Raw genomic sequence first — 17,043 nt, 5'->3', positions numbered from 1 at the left:
AAATTTTAACAACACATTTTTCTCTTTCCCAAAGCTTTTTAAAAGCTCTTCTTTTCTTCCCCCTAAAACCACAAACAGCTCACTCATTTTATAATTTAGTAAAAATTTTCCTGTAACAAATAAGTGGAGGGAAAACAACCTATGCTTCAACTTGTGTAAACTCAGTAATACAGTAATGATTCTCATAAATGACAGCTGCTCTTATCTACCTCAAGAATGAATAAAACAGTGTGGATAAAAAATACAGTAATGATTCTCATAAATGACAGCTGCTCTTATCTACCTCAAGAATGAATAAAACAGTGTGGATAAAATATTGAGAGCATAAATTGAAAAAAGAACTAAAATATAAATACATTTATACCTGCTGTTATCTATAATCAAATGTTCTTCAGAAATACAAGACCAAAATCATAATGACCTTTTAAATATTTATATTTAACATGAACTTCCTTGATGACAATGGTATTAGAAAAACTAAGGACAGATTAATCTACCAGACCAGAAATATCATTATCTTAATCTGGGTTCATACGGGTGCAAACCTTGAGACCAAGATTCAGTACAAGTAGCGTTGGAATGTAGGGAAGGCAACGTTGCCTAAATAGAGTACAATATTAAAATAGCTACCAAGGTGGGTAACTGGACTTTAATTCCAAAGTAACCTCTGGGAAACAGTATAAAAAATAGAAAGGTGAAGGAGCCATAACACTTATATATCACCTCTCATCAGTTCTGGAGATAAGCTGTTAACTTCTAGATACTTTTACAAGACCAGGCAAGAGCGCAAGGCCTTCCAGGATTCTAAGAAAAGCTTTCAAGCACCAAACACAAATACTGGCTGTTGGAGGTCATTCAGAAAACAACAAAACAGTAAAGGTCAAAGAATGAGGTAGGGAACTAATCAAACTGTTAAAACCCTTTCCACTGAAAGAAGACGCTGACTGCTATTGTCAAACTCAGCTCAGGCTCTAGTCTTACGTGATAACATGCCACTGCACACTCCCCACAAATACACCAAAATATTCTTTCAAGCTATCAGCATTTTTTCCCTTTGTATGACATGATGAGAACCCTTTCTCATTTATAAGTACCTACAACAAGCCTGGCATGTAGGAAGTATTTTGAGGGAGAGAAAGTGAAGAGCAAAATCAAATTACACATGTTTCTCATACACTGTCTATATTTCTTAGAATGCTGTTTATAAAAATTATACTTTTTTATAGCTACTAGTTGATAATACAGGACATAAATCTGAATAATTGACTTTGAGAGTTAGTAAAGATGTTGAAGATCATTTAAGAAAAAAGAATATAAAAAACATAGCCTGATTTGAATCCCAATTACATTATTAAATTGCTTCATCACCACGGGGGAAGTCACTTAAATTTTAAGCCACTGTTGCTTTTTTTGTGAAAGGTAATCATACTAACTACAACCAGTGGTTTTATAATGATCAAATATAATATGGATGGTAATGGTTTTTAAATGGAAAAGTATTTGCAAAGGAAGTTGTGCAGCATGCAGAGACCTTCGTACTGGACTGGCATAAAGCCAAAAAGGCAGAATTTGAGGGAGTGACCCCAAATGTATAAACTGTTGGACAGTGAAAAACAGTAAAAGTGTTATGCTGTAGAAATACTTAAGATATGGAGGATGTAAATATTATGGATTCAAAGGTTCCCATCCAGTTGCACAGGATTCCTGCAGCAGGTCTACTTCATGGGAAAATGGGAGGTCAAGTACAATACAAATGGTTGGATTCCTATAAAGGCAGTAATGACCAGGATGAAAGCTTGGCCTCACTGAGAATATGATGTTTTAATCCCTTTGCAGCATGGTGTTCAGTATCCTGAGACCCATTCTGGCAATTCTCACTAAACTCACCTGCTAGTTGGACCGACTATTCAAAGTTTAATTCAGAAAAATTTTAAATTAGGTGAAACTGTTTACATTGAAGTTATTCAGAACCAGCTTTAAGGTAAAATGATTAGAATAGATTATTATCATTTAAAGAAGGGAAATTAGCATTTACCATATATCTTCTACATACCAGTCAATATCAGAGTCACTTGCCATATACAATCTTTAAATTCTCAAAACACAAGAAGTTAATTATGCATATGTACATTTTATTATACCTATATTTATAGGAAAGAAAATAGACTCAGCGGTCAAATAAGTCACCCAAATAACAGAGGAGGTTACACTAAAATCTGTTCTAAGTTACACCAAAATCTGTCCTAAGTCCTCTGTTACCTTTCATGAAACACTAGTTGCTTGAGCTTGTTTTATTAAGAGGTGATTTAATTCCTTTCAAGGAATTAATACAATGGGCAACAACAGAGCCCTTGTTAAAAGCAATTTTCTCACTCAAGTTCCCCTTGGGATCACTTATACAATTTCATACAATGTATATTAAGTAATATAGCACAAACGGCAGAATCCTCCTTAATCTTCTCTTCCCATAAAGCTAGTCACATAAGTTCTAAAAACTCAGAGTGAAACAAGTTTACTTTGCCCCCAAATATGATATGAGGAGGTGCGAAGAGAAAAGAATTAAGCAAAAAATCCTCAGATAGACTACTTGCTTCCATTAAAATTACCTTGCAAGAAAAAGCAGAAAAATTAAAGTTCCAATGATAATAGATTTGAAAACATAATAAATAAGAGCATAGTGATGAAATTAATATTAAGGAAGTGGGAGAGTATGGCTACAAATTTCTTCTGAAAGGAAAAGATGGATAATAATGCTTTCAGTGGTGGTGGCAATAGCAGAAACACTTACTGTGTGCTTATTAAGCATTAAGCAATACATTAAGCTCTGTAGATGCACTAATTTAATACTCACAAAAGTTAAAGACCATTATTTTCCCCTTAAAGAAGGGATGAAAACAAAAAGATAAGTCACCTGCTTGAGTTCTCAATACTAACAAGCAGATGAGCCAGTTTTCTAATCAGGTCTACCTACTTCAGAACCTAAAAATTCTTAAGCATTACTTAGACTGTCTAAATAGCAGACCAGCTGGCAATCTCACTGTAAGCTCTGTACAGGCAATCAAGTCTTATATTCACTATATGAGTTTCTCAGTCTCCTACCTACTTCCCAATGAGGTGCACACAATCAACTGGCATACTAAGCAAAAGATGGAAGCGTCTCAAGAGAGAAAGAAACAGCATAAAATTTTTCTACTAAAAATTATCAGTATCTATAAATTCACTGTCTAAAATTTATTTTCTAAAACATCAAATCTGAAATTGCAAATCTGAAATTGCAAATTTGATTATGAAATGGTACTGCAATTAAACTGAAGGAAAAATTACTAAATCTCCTCAAAAATCTGATAGTCTTGCAATTAGCGGAGTTTGTAATCATATGCAGTGACAATTAAAGTGATAGTTATTTAAAGCAGGATTAAGACATATTACGTTTCCAGGAGGAGTAGTTAATACATAATTAGTTCATTAGTTAATGAATATATAGATGAGTGTGTGTTTTCAGCCTTTCACATCTGACCTAGTTGCGAACTGAAGTAAAGGAAAAAGATTGTTTATGTTCTATTTACAATTACAAAGTTGTTTTTATAAATTATAACAAATAATGCTAAATTTACCTACTCATTTTATATTATATCATATGTGCCTTTAAATCATACTTAATTTGAAACATAAAATAATCTTATTTAAAGGAATTTCAATTCTTAATTTTTTAGAAAATTACACAGAGGCTATAGCCTCTCTTGCTATTAAAAAAATGCATGCATTCATTATGTGAAAAGACTGTTAACAGACACATAAAGCAGGAAGGATGCAACTTTTTAAAATAAACAATAAATACTACCCATAATAGGAGGGTAACTAAACTACCACATAATAATTGAAATAAATAAATAAATATCAAGGGAAAAAACCCTATAGGTTATAATGATCCATAACAATGCTGAAATTAGGAATGCAATCAATGTATTATTTTTCAAAATAAATACTGAATATAGTCTAAATATAACCCCCCAAAATCCAAATAAGGTAAATTGTTTTAATCAATAAACCACACATAAACAAAAAAGTCAATTCCAATAAAATAAACACTGATTTATCTTCTTGCCTAGATTCTATGTTTGTATTTCAGCTGACTTTCTTCCTAACTAAGTCACAAAAAGGGTCCTTTAGCAGGAACACAGGATACTTAGGCACTTGTACTGACCGGCTCAGAGTCAAAGCAATAATCATCCCAGCTCTGTCTGAGGGGTTTCTTTGTTATCTGAAAGTAAGGCAGATTAGTTAGGTAGAAGTAATGATTATTACACTCTTCTAATGATCTCTTAGATGTAGTATTCAGGTAGTACCGCTGTTCTCCAAAGAAAAGTTATTTTGTATAGCAGCACAAAACAATTAGATAAACATTCAGATTCTGGGAGTCATATATTATTATAACCAATCCATATTTGCTATTGTTCAGTTACTCTGAAATTTATAATAACTGTTGAGTCCCATAGTCTGCAAATACTGACCCTAAGATAAGAATATGTATAGTATGGCCAGTAATTACAAAAAGATCTGGAAGAGGAGCAATAAACTCCACATTTCTCTAGTATTAATTTTAGGGGCTTTCCCAGGTGGCGACAGCGCTAAAGAATTTGCCTACCAATGAGGAAGACGTAAGATTCCTGATTTGGAAGATCCCCTGAAGAAGGAAATGGCAACCCACTCCAGTACTGTTGCCTGGGAAATCCCATGGACAGAGGAGCCTGGTGGGCTACAGTCTGTGGGGTAGCAACGATTCAGACATGCTACACACATGCACATCAGCTCATTTTATCAGCAGTTGCTACTTTTTCAAAAGGAAAATATTTTATCATCCAAATATAAGGCAAATAGTTTAAACAGGGAAGGGGAAAAACTCGAAAGCTAAATCAATGATTTTTTAAATATACTTAATTCAATACAGTAAAAATGCCTCATATTATACCAAGAACTTTTATTTTAAATAATTTTTAAATTCTCAATATAGTAACAGAATTGTTAGCTTATATAAATATGGAGTTTCAAAATTATGAAATATCAGTTATACAGCCTGCTCTATATCTTACAAAGTGTGAGATGTTACTTTCAAAGCCGTAAATACATACTACAATCTTTGAGCCACCATCCAAGTGTCAATTTAATATCCCTCAGAACTTTTAAAATTACCATAAGGAATTTCTTTCCACAGACATTACATCTTGCCTCAAACAATTAAAAACGAGGGGAGACAATCTGTTACCTAAATGATGTACTGTCAGATCAATTTCATTATTATTGATTCTAGAATTTTTGTTAATATAAGAAAGAAAATCGAACAAACCAACGCAATGAAAAGTTGTGAGAATTACTCCTTATTATGGAAGTTTAGGGGAGAATTTTTTAAGTTTCAAGGTAAAACACAAATTCTCTAAGTTATTTCCTTTCATGAATTTTCACACTGAGTATTTAATAGGATAATCACTAAATTATAAAAATAATCATACTCTAAGTCAGTATCATAATATCATGCAAAGAGGTATATATATTAGGCTTCAAAACATGCAAATACAAGTTTCAGTAATCCTTTGTTAGGGCAAGCATTAATCATTAGTAACATTTAACATGCTGTGGTCTGTAAAAGGTAAACCACTTTACTTAATGAAAAGTGTAAACCGTTTTTCTAAATTAGAGGTATCTATAAACAGTTTATTATTCTCTCAAAGAGTCTCACAAAAAGCAAAAGGCACATAACTATCTTTTATGATTCATATAAGAATAAAAACAATTTTTAAATTTGAGAAGTACATCACATAAATTTTTAGATAGTATACATGAAAATGCTAGTTAATAGCCACTACCAACCAGGTTTCAAAAACGAAGTACTAGGGAAAAAACTTTTCTCAAGAGCTAAAATTTAATAATGCCTTACATTTCAAAATGATATTCATGAACTCTCACCTGATTGAGATAATGATATTCTTCTGGTTGTTTAAGATGGAATGCTACTCTCTCTTCTTCACTTGCTCCTGCCAGAAGGTAATAGAATACATGATAGTTCCTGTTGGAAACAAAAAAGTATGGTTTTATAACGAACATGGTCTATGGTTATCATTTAACAAGAAAAAGAAATTAATTTATAAACTGTCTCAGCTTCGCTTCATTTTTTTAATACAAAGGTGATAAACTCTACTGAAATGCTGCAGGGGAATTCTCTGGCAGTTTAGCAGTTAAGACTCAGTGCTTTCACCGCCATGACACAGGTCCAGTCCCTCGTAGGTGAACTAAGATCACACAAGCCACAAGGGACAGCCACATAATAAGCAGTACAAAATAAGATAATGTTTTGTATGCTGCATCAAAAGACAAAGGTGAAGGCGGCAATACACTAAAGACCTCTAAAAATTCCCTCCACAAGACCAATCAGAAAACTAGCAAATTTGTCAGAATAAACTCTAGAAATTAACCAAAAATGTAAAGCAATCTAGAGAGTGTTTATATAAGAAAAAGAGCTGAATTTCAGTATAAACAGAACCTTGCTGGCCTTTTAACTTGCCCTAGTCCATCTCCTGCTTACCAGATACATGTAGCTTTCAATACCAACAGCTTACAACTGAGGTGGACACCAGAAGTCTGGCAGCTTCCAGAAGAGGGCAGAACAGGGGTGAAGTTCATTTAGAACCTCATTCCCTGAAAAATATCATTATTTGAACTGTCTGGTAGTTCCATGGTTGAAGTTACCTTCATTACTATTGATATCTTTATTTGATGTGATTCAGAGTTATTACCCCAGTATGAAAATCTTTGTTTCAGAGACATTTGTAAGAAACAATTAGTGGCAATTTTTTTTAACATACCAGCTGCCTGAACCGATGAATAAATATTAGGGCAAACTGTAAGCTAACCAAACAACTTAAAGAGAAATGCTGGGAAATGAGACATCCACAGAGGCTTTAAAAAGCTCCAATATGTTCCTGGGAATCTACAAGGCCATATGCATGCATAAAGTTGTGCCCATGCCCAGGGCTGCATGTCTGCTCAGCAAAGACTAGAGGAAATACTAAGCTCTCACCTATCACTAACTTGGAAGATATCCACAAGCAGGAAGTAAAGACTAAGGCAGAATTATAAAATGCCTGCCTAGGAGTTAAAAGTCATGGTCCCTGAAACAAACACTAGAAGACTTACTGTTACCAACCATTTATGGAACTCTCCGTTCAGTTACTCCCTGGTGGCTCAGATGGTAAAGAATTTGCCTGCAAAGCAGAAGACCCAGGTTCAATCCCTGGGTTAGGAAGGTCTCCTGGAGAAGGAAATGGCTAAGCACTCCAGTATTCTTGCCTGGAGAATTCCATGGACAGAGAAGCCTGGCAGGCTACAGCCCATAGGATCACAAAGATCTGGACACGGCTAACCAACTACCACTGAGAAGCTAACCAAGGGCTTCCCTGGTGGCTCAGTGGTAAAGAATCCTCCTGCCAACACAGGAGACACGAATTTGATTCCTGGGTAGGGAAGATCTCCTGGAGAAGGAAATGGCCACCCACTCCAGTATTCTTGCCTGGGAAATCCCATGGACAGAGGAATGTGGCAGGTTACAGTCCATGAAGTCACAGAAGAGGCAGACACAACTTAGTGACTCAAAAACAACAAGTTAACCAAGTAAATATTTAAACGGCTAAACTCAAAAAAAAATCAGACTTCAAATTAGCTCAGAAAATTCACAAAACAAACAGCAGGAACAAAATTCACAACCACAAATCCTAGGAGGGGGAGGAACTCGTATCTACAGCTCCCAAATGATTATTTTAAAAGTCCAATTATTATTTTAAATGTCCAATTTTCAACAAAAATTTGAGTCATACAAGGAAACCAGAAACTGTAACACATACAAAGGAGAAAAACAATCAATAATAACTGCTCCTGGGGCAGTCTGGAGACTAACTTACTAGATAGGGCTTTTAATTAGCTGCTTTAAATACATTCAAAAAAACTAAAGAAAACCATGTTTAAAGAACTAAAGCATGAGAATGATGTCTCGTCAAACAGAAGCTATCGATGAATAGACAGAAATTATAAAAAATAATCAGAAAGTAATTCTAGGGTTGAAAAATATAATAAAATGAAAACCTATTTAGAGGAGCTCAACAGAAGATTCGTAGGCAGAAGAAAGAATCAGTGAACTTGAAAAAAGGTCAGTTAAAGCTAGCTAGTCTGAGGAAGAGAAAGAAAAATTATCAGTCTCAGGGATTTGTGGGACACCATTAAACAGACACCAACAAATGCACAATATGGAACACCAATATATGCACAATGGGAGTGCCAAAAGCAGAAGAAAAGAAGAGAAAGAATATTTGAAAAAAATAATGATCAAAGTCCCCCCAAATTTGATGACAAACATTAACCTCTACATCTAAGAAACTTAATGAACTCCAGGAGAAAAATACTCAGAGATCCACCTCTGGACGAATTAAAACTATTAAAAGACAAAATTTTCAAAGCACCATGACAGAAATCCTCATCAAGGGATCCTAATGTAAGATTACCACCTGATTTCTCATCAAGAGCCATGGAAAGGAAAACAGATTCAAAGTACCAAAAGAAAAAAAAAATCAAGAATTATATATCCAGCAAAACTATCCTCAAAAAAAAAAAAAGAAGAAATTAGGATATTCCCAGATAAATCAAAACTAAATACTTCACAGCTAACAGATGGACCCCATAAAATGCTAAAAGGAGCTTTTATGGCTGAAATTAAAGAAGATAAGATTCAATTAAGCATGAAGAAATAAATAGTATCAGTAACAGTAGCTACATAGGTAAATATTATAAAAGGTAGTAAAAATGTCAGTGTTGTTTGTAAGGCTTTTTCCCCTCCAACTAGACATTGGCAAAAAGCAACAACTATAAATCTATACTGATGAGTCTACTGTTATAAACATTCGTACAACACTAACAACACAAAGTATAGAGAAAGTAACATAGGATAATGCTTAATGAACCTTTATTATATAAAAGGACTACACTAAGCATTTCATAAACATTATTTCATTTAATCTTCTAAACAACTAAAGGATAGTTTTCCATCTACAAAATAGGAAAAAGTATCTAAGAAGCAGAGAAGTTAGGTGAGATGCCAAAGGCATATCCAATACTTGAATGTAGGCTTGTTTAACTTCAAAGTCTGGCTCTTCATTTTATCTCACTGTAAACATGAAGCAAATCATTTACCTCCCTGATATTTGGCTTCCTCATCTAAAGGAAGTTACATATGTATCATCTCTGAAATTCCATATACCTCAAAGATTATAATAAAGTTAAGAGCTTTATTAAAAACTTTGCTCAAATTAGAGAAAGAACACTAAGACATGGCAAAAGATCCAAAGACAAAACCAAAGATATCACCTAAGACACCCCTATTTTCCTGTTCTGATAGTCCTCCTAGAATTTAGAAAAGACAGCAATTCTACATAGTCGTTAAAAATATCTCACAGCATCTTCAAAAGTACAGTATTCTTCCCATGACAGAAACAGCAATTTTATGTAAAGCTATGCATGGTATAAACTGAATTAAAAGTCATAATACACAAAGATCTGAAAAGTCAATCTGTATGATACAAGTGTTACACTCAATTTAATTACACTCTCAATTACACAAATTAAAATATGTACCGTTCATTATGTTCTTGATAAACGAGTCTAGACTTCTCCAGTAGATACTTTTCAACATAGGCACTAGAATAAAAATAGAATTGGTTGATATAAATAATAAAAGCCTAATATAAGGTAGACAAATATTTTATTAGAAAAGATGCAAGAGTCTAAAGAATACTATTCAGAGTACATTTTCCATTATCATTGGTGGTACAGTGGTGAGCACAGCTGCCTTCCAGAGTATGTGAAGTGAAGTTGCTCAGTCGTGTCTGACTCTTTGCGACCCCATGGACTGTAGCCTACCAGGCTCTGAGGAGCCTCTCAGTCCATGGAATTTTCCAGGCAAGAGTACTGGAGTGGGTTACCATTTCCTTCTCCAGGGGATCTTCCCAACCCAGGGATTGAACCCGGGTCTCCAGCACTGTAGGCAGACGCTTTACCGTCTGAGCCACCTTCCAGAGTATATTTACCATTATAATTGTGTTATGGACATTGTTAGTGTTATCCATGTTAAATTCATAAACTCATGTGTTTTTTTAACTTCCATAAAGCAAAATAAAGTCAGGAGTTCAAAACATGGCACTCAATGCCTACAATGACACAGACTTTACTTTCTTTCCAGGTTCAATACCACAGTACATTCTTTCAAATATTATACTTTGGCTAGGCTACTAAATAAAGCTCAAAGATATACTTTCTTTACATACCCATGCTGTTGCCACATCCTGGAATAAATGTGTTTATGCTTGCCAATTTCCTCAGTAAGCACTCATTAACTGGGCACTGTGTAAGCACTGTTCAGATACAGAAATAAGTGATACACTACCTGTTTTCAAGTGATATACTACCTGTTTTCAAGGGGCTTACAAACTAGTGGAGAAAACAGGCAAACTAGCAGCTATCATACTGAGCTGACAGGATTTATTATAGAGCAATGACCAGAATATCATAAATGTAAAAAGAGACACATATGATTCAATTCAAGAAGGAAAAAGGATAAAAGGAAGAACTCCCATAGAGAGTGAGTACACAGTACTTACTAATATGGATATAAAAATCATAAATAAAAGCTAGCTCATAACAACCAGTTTACATATGTATGTATAAAAATATGTCTGTATGTGTACATCTGTGGGTGTTTGTGTCTTTGTATTGATCAAATGAGAATCTTTTCTCAGGAATGCAAAATGATCCAATATTGGGAAAATAATGATAATATTAATAAATTCAAGAGTGAAGATCAGACTAATTTCCGTGGACGCCAAAAAGGCCTTTAATAAAATTCAGTAGCCATTACTGACAAAAATACTCAAAGAACATTAAAATCAATGCTCAATTCATTAACATGATAAAATGTCCTAAAGCCAATATTCTACTAAGTAAAGAAAAGTAAAGGCATTCACACAAGTATCTAGAAAAATATTATTATAGTTTAGGAGGTATATAATCAAACAAGATAGAAAATAATCAGAGATATAGGAACAGAAAAAAAAGTTAAACTATCTATTTTAGTAGATAATATAATAAACCTAGAAATGGTAAGAGAAACAACCAACAGTAAAACTAATACAAACAATAATTCAGCAAGATAGTAAGATATAAAATTAATATAAAAATCAATAGAAGTAATTGGGGCTTCCCTGGTGGCTCAGATGGTAAAGAATTTGCCTGCAGTGCAGGAGATTTGGGTTCAATTTCTGGGTCAGGAAGATCCTCTGGAGAAGGGAATGGCTACCCATTCCAGTATTCTTGCCTGGAGATATCGATGGACAGAGGAGCCTGGGAGGTTACAGTTGATGGGGTCGCAAAGAGTCGGACACAACTGAGCAACTAACACATACAAGTAATGTACAATTTTAGAAGATATAATGTAAGAGAAAAATCACACTTTTAATAAAAATAAAACATTAAAAATAACATAATATTTATGAATAAACTCAATGAGAAATATAAAAAGCTAAAAAACATGTCTAAAACCCATAAAGATGTTAATTACTCCAAAATTTATTAATCCAATAAAACCAAGCCATGAAAGACATGGAAGATTCTTCAATAAATATTGCTAAAGAAGAAAGAATGCAATCTGTAAAGACTATATGCTATATAATTTCCAATTATGTGACATTCTGGAAAAGGCAAACCTATTAAGACAGTGAAAAAATGGGCGGCTGCCAAAGGTTAGTGGGTGGAAAGGGATGAACATGTGGGGCACAGAGGATTTTTAGGGCAGTGAAACTATACCTTTATACATTTATCAAAGCCCATTCAATGAACAACAAAAATGGAACACCCTAATGCAAGATACTATCAACAGAGGAAACTAGGGGATAGCATGAAGAGACATAAGGGAACACTCCCTATTCTGTTCATTTTTGTCATTAATCTAGAACTGTTCTAAAAATAGTCTATTAATTTTTTAAAAGCTATAAAGAATATTGCTGGCACAACCAGAGGACTCTGATCACAGACTGTAATAGCAAAAACTATAACTATGACAAAATTAAATACCCTGAGTATAAAATAGTATACAGGAAAATGTCATTGTGGCTGCTTTAGGAAATACAGTAATTATTTCAAGGGGTCAAGTTATGTACCCAACTTACTCAAAGACAATTTTTTAAAAACGAATATATGCATAACAAAGAAAGATAAAGCAAATGCATATAGTTGTTAACAATTTATAAATCTAAGTACAGGTGGATGGATGGTACACTATTCTTAGAACTTTCCTTTTAGAACTTTTCCTAGAAAAGTGCCAGGTTTGAACTTTTCCAAAAGAAAAAAAAAAATTGAGAAAAAAATTTAATGTAAATACTAATGTCACTATTTTCATTAAAGAGCAAACGAAAAACCTATGGTTTATAAAGGGGCAACAGCAAACATTTAAACATCTCCAAAGCTTGATACTGCTACTTACCCAAGTACAGTGCCTGTTTCTTGGTAATTTACTTGAATAAACTTGCCAAAACGACTTGAATTGTTATTATGAGCTGTCTTTGCATTTCCAAAGGCCTGTCAAAATAAATAATTCTATTTTTTAAAATGGAATATCCTTAGATCATCTCAACAAGAAAAAAGTGCTAAAGAGATACTAGAAAAGCAATTCACTTATAGCTTCAGGCTCTCATACTTCAGGTAAAGTAACTAGTATCTGCAATAAAGTCAAGTGGATTGCATTTTATGCTACTGAGTAAACTAAGTCTTAACTGTAAAAACGTATTGCTCATTACAAATCAGATTTCACTTTCACATTCCAGTGCCAGAAAATTTTCTTAACACATTTATATATAATATATATTTAATACATATATACATTTTAAAATCTTGCTAAACTGAAATAACAGGCTGGGAAAAGAATAATTACATCAAAACAATTATAATTTAGAATAGTATAGAAGAAATAAAGTTTCATCATGCAATATACTATACTGTATTTTGCCTATTGAAAACAAAACTACAATACTATTTTAGAAAGAATAAAAAATACATAAGCTTCCTAAGTTATAATCCAAATTATATACCATGCAATGAAATATTACCTAGCAATAAGGATGAAACTACTGATACAGATGTAAATATTGATAAATATTAAATGTTATGCTATGAAACCACACACAAGAGTACATATTATAATACAAAATTCTAGAAAACGCAAAACAAGATTAACAAGAAGCAGATTAGAAGCTGTCTGGGAATGGGGTAGGAGTGGGGAAATGTCTAAAAAAGGGACACGGGGTAATGAAAATATTCTATAACTTGATTATATGATGGTGGTTACCTGGCATATACATTTATCAAAAATCACTAAACCATACATTTTAAGTGGCTATATATTATTTCAAGTTAAATCTCCATAAAAATTGAAATTTAAGAACTCATGGTTGAACTCACATATTCAACAACTTAAATGAAATCTTCAATACATACTGCTAAATGAAAGAAGGCAGTCTTAAAACATTACATACTGCATGTTTTCATTAATATGACATTAAAAAAAAAAGAAGGAAGAACAAACAAATTGTCTCCACAAGTTAATGTGAGTATGGAAGGGCAGAGGGTATGAAAATAAGGAAAAGCATCAGGGAATTTTACAGGGATAGCGGAACTACTCTGCATCCACCGCATACAGGTGACTACACAAATTAGTATGTTTTATCATTTATACAATTCTACTGTAACGGTATTTTTTAATCTTAATCTATACTTTTAAAAGTAAACATTAAAAAGCAAAGCAAATAAAAAACAATTTCAGACATACAAATGTGAAAATATTCATCACAAGTGAACCCACACTAAAAGAAACAAAGGAAATCCTTCGTGCAGAAGGAAAATGATACCATGTTCAAATACAGATCAATGTAAGGAATGAAAACAGCAGAAATAGTAACCACAGGAGTAAATATATATAATACATTTTATTACTTAGGTCTCTTGAAAAGATTACTAAGAATGAGATCAGAGAAAATGGTAAAGGTCTCTGAAATCCCTCTCCCCTTCATAAAAGAAATAAAACTAACAAAAATTGTCAAAATCAACTTTTTGATGAATCTGGAAGTTAATGAAAGGCTTAGAGTAATCCCCTATAAGAATAACATTTAATCAAGGAAAACAGCTGGATTTCAGTAAGAAAAGCAAGCACTGATAGCATTTTAACTTACCTGATTACCAATTCCCTCTCCCTAGCTCCACATTGACAAGAAAACCAACACCCTACAATTACAGCTTTTTCAAAAAGCAGTCTCACCTAGCAACCACTGGAAAGATCAGACTAGAGTTAAAGTCAAAGCCCTGTCCCACAGATAATCGTCACAATTTGACCTATTTGGCATTTTCCTAGAAAACCTCATTCAAAGGGCCATCTTTATTTGACCTAACAAGAGAGCAGCCTTTTTCCCATTAAAAGTAGACTGCCATATGATTCACCAATCCCACTGTTCAGCATATATCAGGAGAAAAATCTAATTTGAAAAGAGACATGCACCCCTGTATTCACAGTCGCACTATTTACAAGAGCCAAGACACGGAAACAACCTAAATATCCATGGACAGATGAATGGATATAGATGTGGCATCTGTACGGAAATCAAGAAGAAATGGTTAGAATCAGACATGGAACAATGGACTGGTTCCAAATTGGGAAAGGAATATGTCAAAGCTGTATATTGTCACCCTGCTTATTTAACTTATATGCAGAGTACATCATGTGAAATGCAGGGCTGGATAAAGCATAAGCTGGAATCAAGATTTCTGGGAGAAATATCAATAACCACAACTATGCAGAAACTACCACCCTTATGGCAAAAAGCAAAGAAGAACTAAAGAGCCTCTCAATGAAAATGAAAGAGGAGAGTGAAAAGGCTTACTTAAAACTCAACATTCAGAAAACAAAGATCATGGCATCCGGTCCTATCACTTCACAGCAAATAGATGGGGAAACAATGGAAACAGTGACAGACTTCATCTTATTGGGCTCCAAAATCACTGCAGATGGTGACTGCAGCCATGAAATTAAAAGATGCTTGACCCTTGGAAGAAAAGCTATGACAAACCTAGACAGTGAATTAAAAAGCAGAGACATTACTTAGATGACAAAGGTCCATCTAGTCAAGGCTGTGATTTTTTCAGTAGTCATGTATGAATGTGAGAGTTGGGCCAAAAAGAAAGTTGAGTGCCAAAGAATTGATGCTTTTGAACTGTGGTACTGGAGAAGACTCTTTAGAGTCCCTCGGACTGCAAAGAGATCAAACTAGTCAATCATAAAGGAAATCAGTCCTGAATATTCATTGGAAGGACTGATGCTGAAGCTGAAACTCCAATACTTTGGCCACCTGATGCAAAGAACTGACTCACTGGAAAAGATTCTGATGCTGGGAAAGATTGAAAGCAGAAGGGGATGACAGAGGATGAGATGGCTAGATGGCATCACTGACTCAATGGACATGAGTCTGAGCAAGCTCCAGGAGTTGGTGATGGATACGGAAGCCTTGCGTGCTGCAGTCCATGGGGTTGCAAAGAGTCAGACATGACTGAGCGACTGAACTGAATTGATATGTAAACAATGAAACAATACTCAGCCATAAAAAAGAATAAAATAATGCCTTCTGCAACAACATAAATGGACCTAGAGGTATTATACTAAGTGAATTCAGAAAGAGAAAGAAAATTCCGTAGGATATCACTCATATGTAGAATCTAAAATATGACACAAATAAACTTATTTATGAAACAGAAACAGGCTCACATAGACACAGAAAATATTTGGTTTCCAAAGGGGAAAGAGGTTGGAGAGGGATTAATTTGGAATTTGAGCTTAGCAGATACACACTATTATGTGTAAAACAGATAACAAGGTCCTACTGTATAGCAAAGGAAATTAACTATATTCAGTATCTTGTAATAACCTATAGTGGAAAAGAATATGAAAAAGCGTATGTGTACATATATGTACGTGTGTGTATATATATGTAGCTGAATCACTTTGTTGTACACCAGAAACTAAAACAACATTGCAAATCAACTATACTTCAATAAAAGAGAGAAAGAGAAGAAAAGAAAAACGAAATGGTGAGAGCAGACATCTGTATCTTCTTTCTGATCAAAGCATTACTATTAAGTACGTTTTTAACCTATATTTTTATAAATAGGTGTTCTTAATCAGATTGAGAAAGTTCCTTCTTATTCTGTTCGTTGAGAGTGTCTTTTTTGTTTGTTTGTTTGCTTGTTTTAATCATGAAAGGGTGTTGTTTTTGTCAAATGCTTTTACTGCTATCTATTCAGATAATGGTGTAGCTTTTGTCCTTTAATCTATTAATGTTTAACACTGCATTTATTTTTATATTGTTTAACCAATCTTTCATTTCTTAATATAAATCCTACTTTACCATAATACTTCTTTTATATTTTGCTGAATTGTTTGCTAGTATTTCCTTAAGAATTTCTCTGTTTCAAGGGATATTGGTCTGTAGTTTTCTTATGTTGTGGTGTCTTTGCCTAATTTTAGTATCAGTGAAATATTTTGGACCTTGTAAATTTAGAAACTTTTCCTCCCTCCTGTTCTATTTCTTGGAAGAATTTTGAAGGATTTGTGTTAATTTTTCTTTAAATGTTTGGTAGAATACATCAGTGAATCCATCTGGTCCTGGGCATGATTTCTTTCTTAAGCTTTTCACTGCTAAGAAACAGACTCACAGACATAGAAAACAAACTTATGGTTACCCAAAGGAAAAGGGGGTGAAAGAGGAACAAATTAGGACTTTGGGGTTAGTAGAAACATCAGTTCAGTTCAGTTGCTCAGTCGTGGCCGATTCTTTGAGACCCCATGAATTGCAGCACACCAGGCCTCCCTGTCCGTCACCAACTCCCGGACTTCACTCAGACTCATGTCCATCG

The 17,043-nt window shown here is 33.9% G+C and overlaps 1 protein-coding gene across 7 annotated transcripts in view; it reads right to left on the bottom strand.

Moving 5' to 3' along the window:
* Positions 1 to 17,043, bottom strand: part of MYO9A (myosin IXA) — a 241,476-nt gene that overhangs the window by 163,539 nt on the left and 60,894 nt on the right. For 6 of the 7 annotated variants that reach the window (XM_018053556.1, XM_018053558.1, XM_018053557.1 and 3 more), the window contains exons 3-6: positions 12,572 to 12,666; positions 9,673 to 9,735; positions 5,962 to 6,061; positions 4,205 to 4,261 (exon numbers count right to left, since the gene is read on the bottom strand). In XM_018053556.1, the coding sequence (XP_017909045.1) occupies positions 4,205 to 4,261; positions 5,962 to 6,061; positions 9,673 to 9,735; positions 12,572 to 12,666 (315 nt within the window). The remainder of the gene's footprint in view (positions 1 to 4,204; positions 4,262 to 5,961; positions 6,062 to 9,672; positions 9,736 to 12,571; positions 12,667 to 17,043) is intronic. The other variant, XM_018053559.1, reaches the window with a different exon arrangement.

This window comes from Capra hircus, chromosome 10, assembly GCF_001704415.2.
Source record: "Capra hircus breed San Clemente chromosome 10, ASM170441v1, whole genome shotgun sequence".
Taxonomy (NCBI): Eukaryota; Metazoa; Chordata; class Mammalia; order Artiodactyla; family Bovidae; genus Capra; species Capra hircus.
The sequence above is the reverse complement of the archived record's forward strand: the minus strand, read 5'-3'. Positions and strand labels throughout refer to the sequence as shown.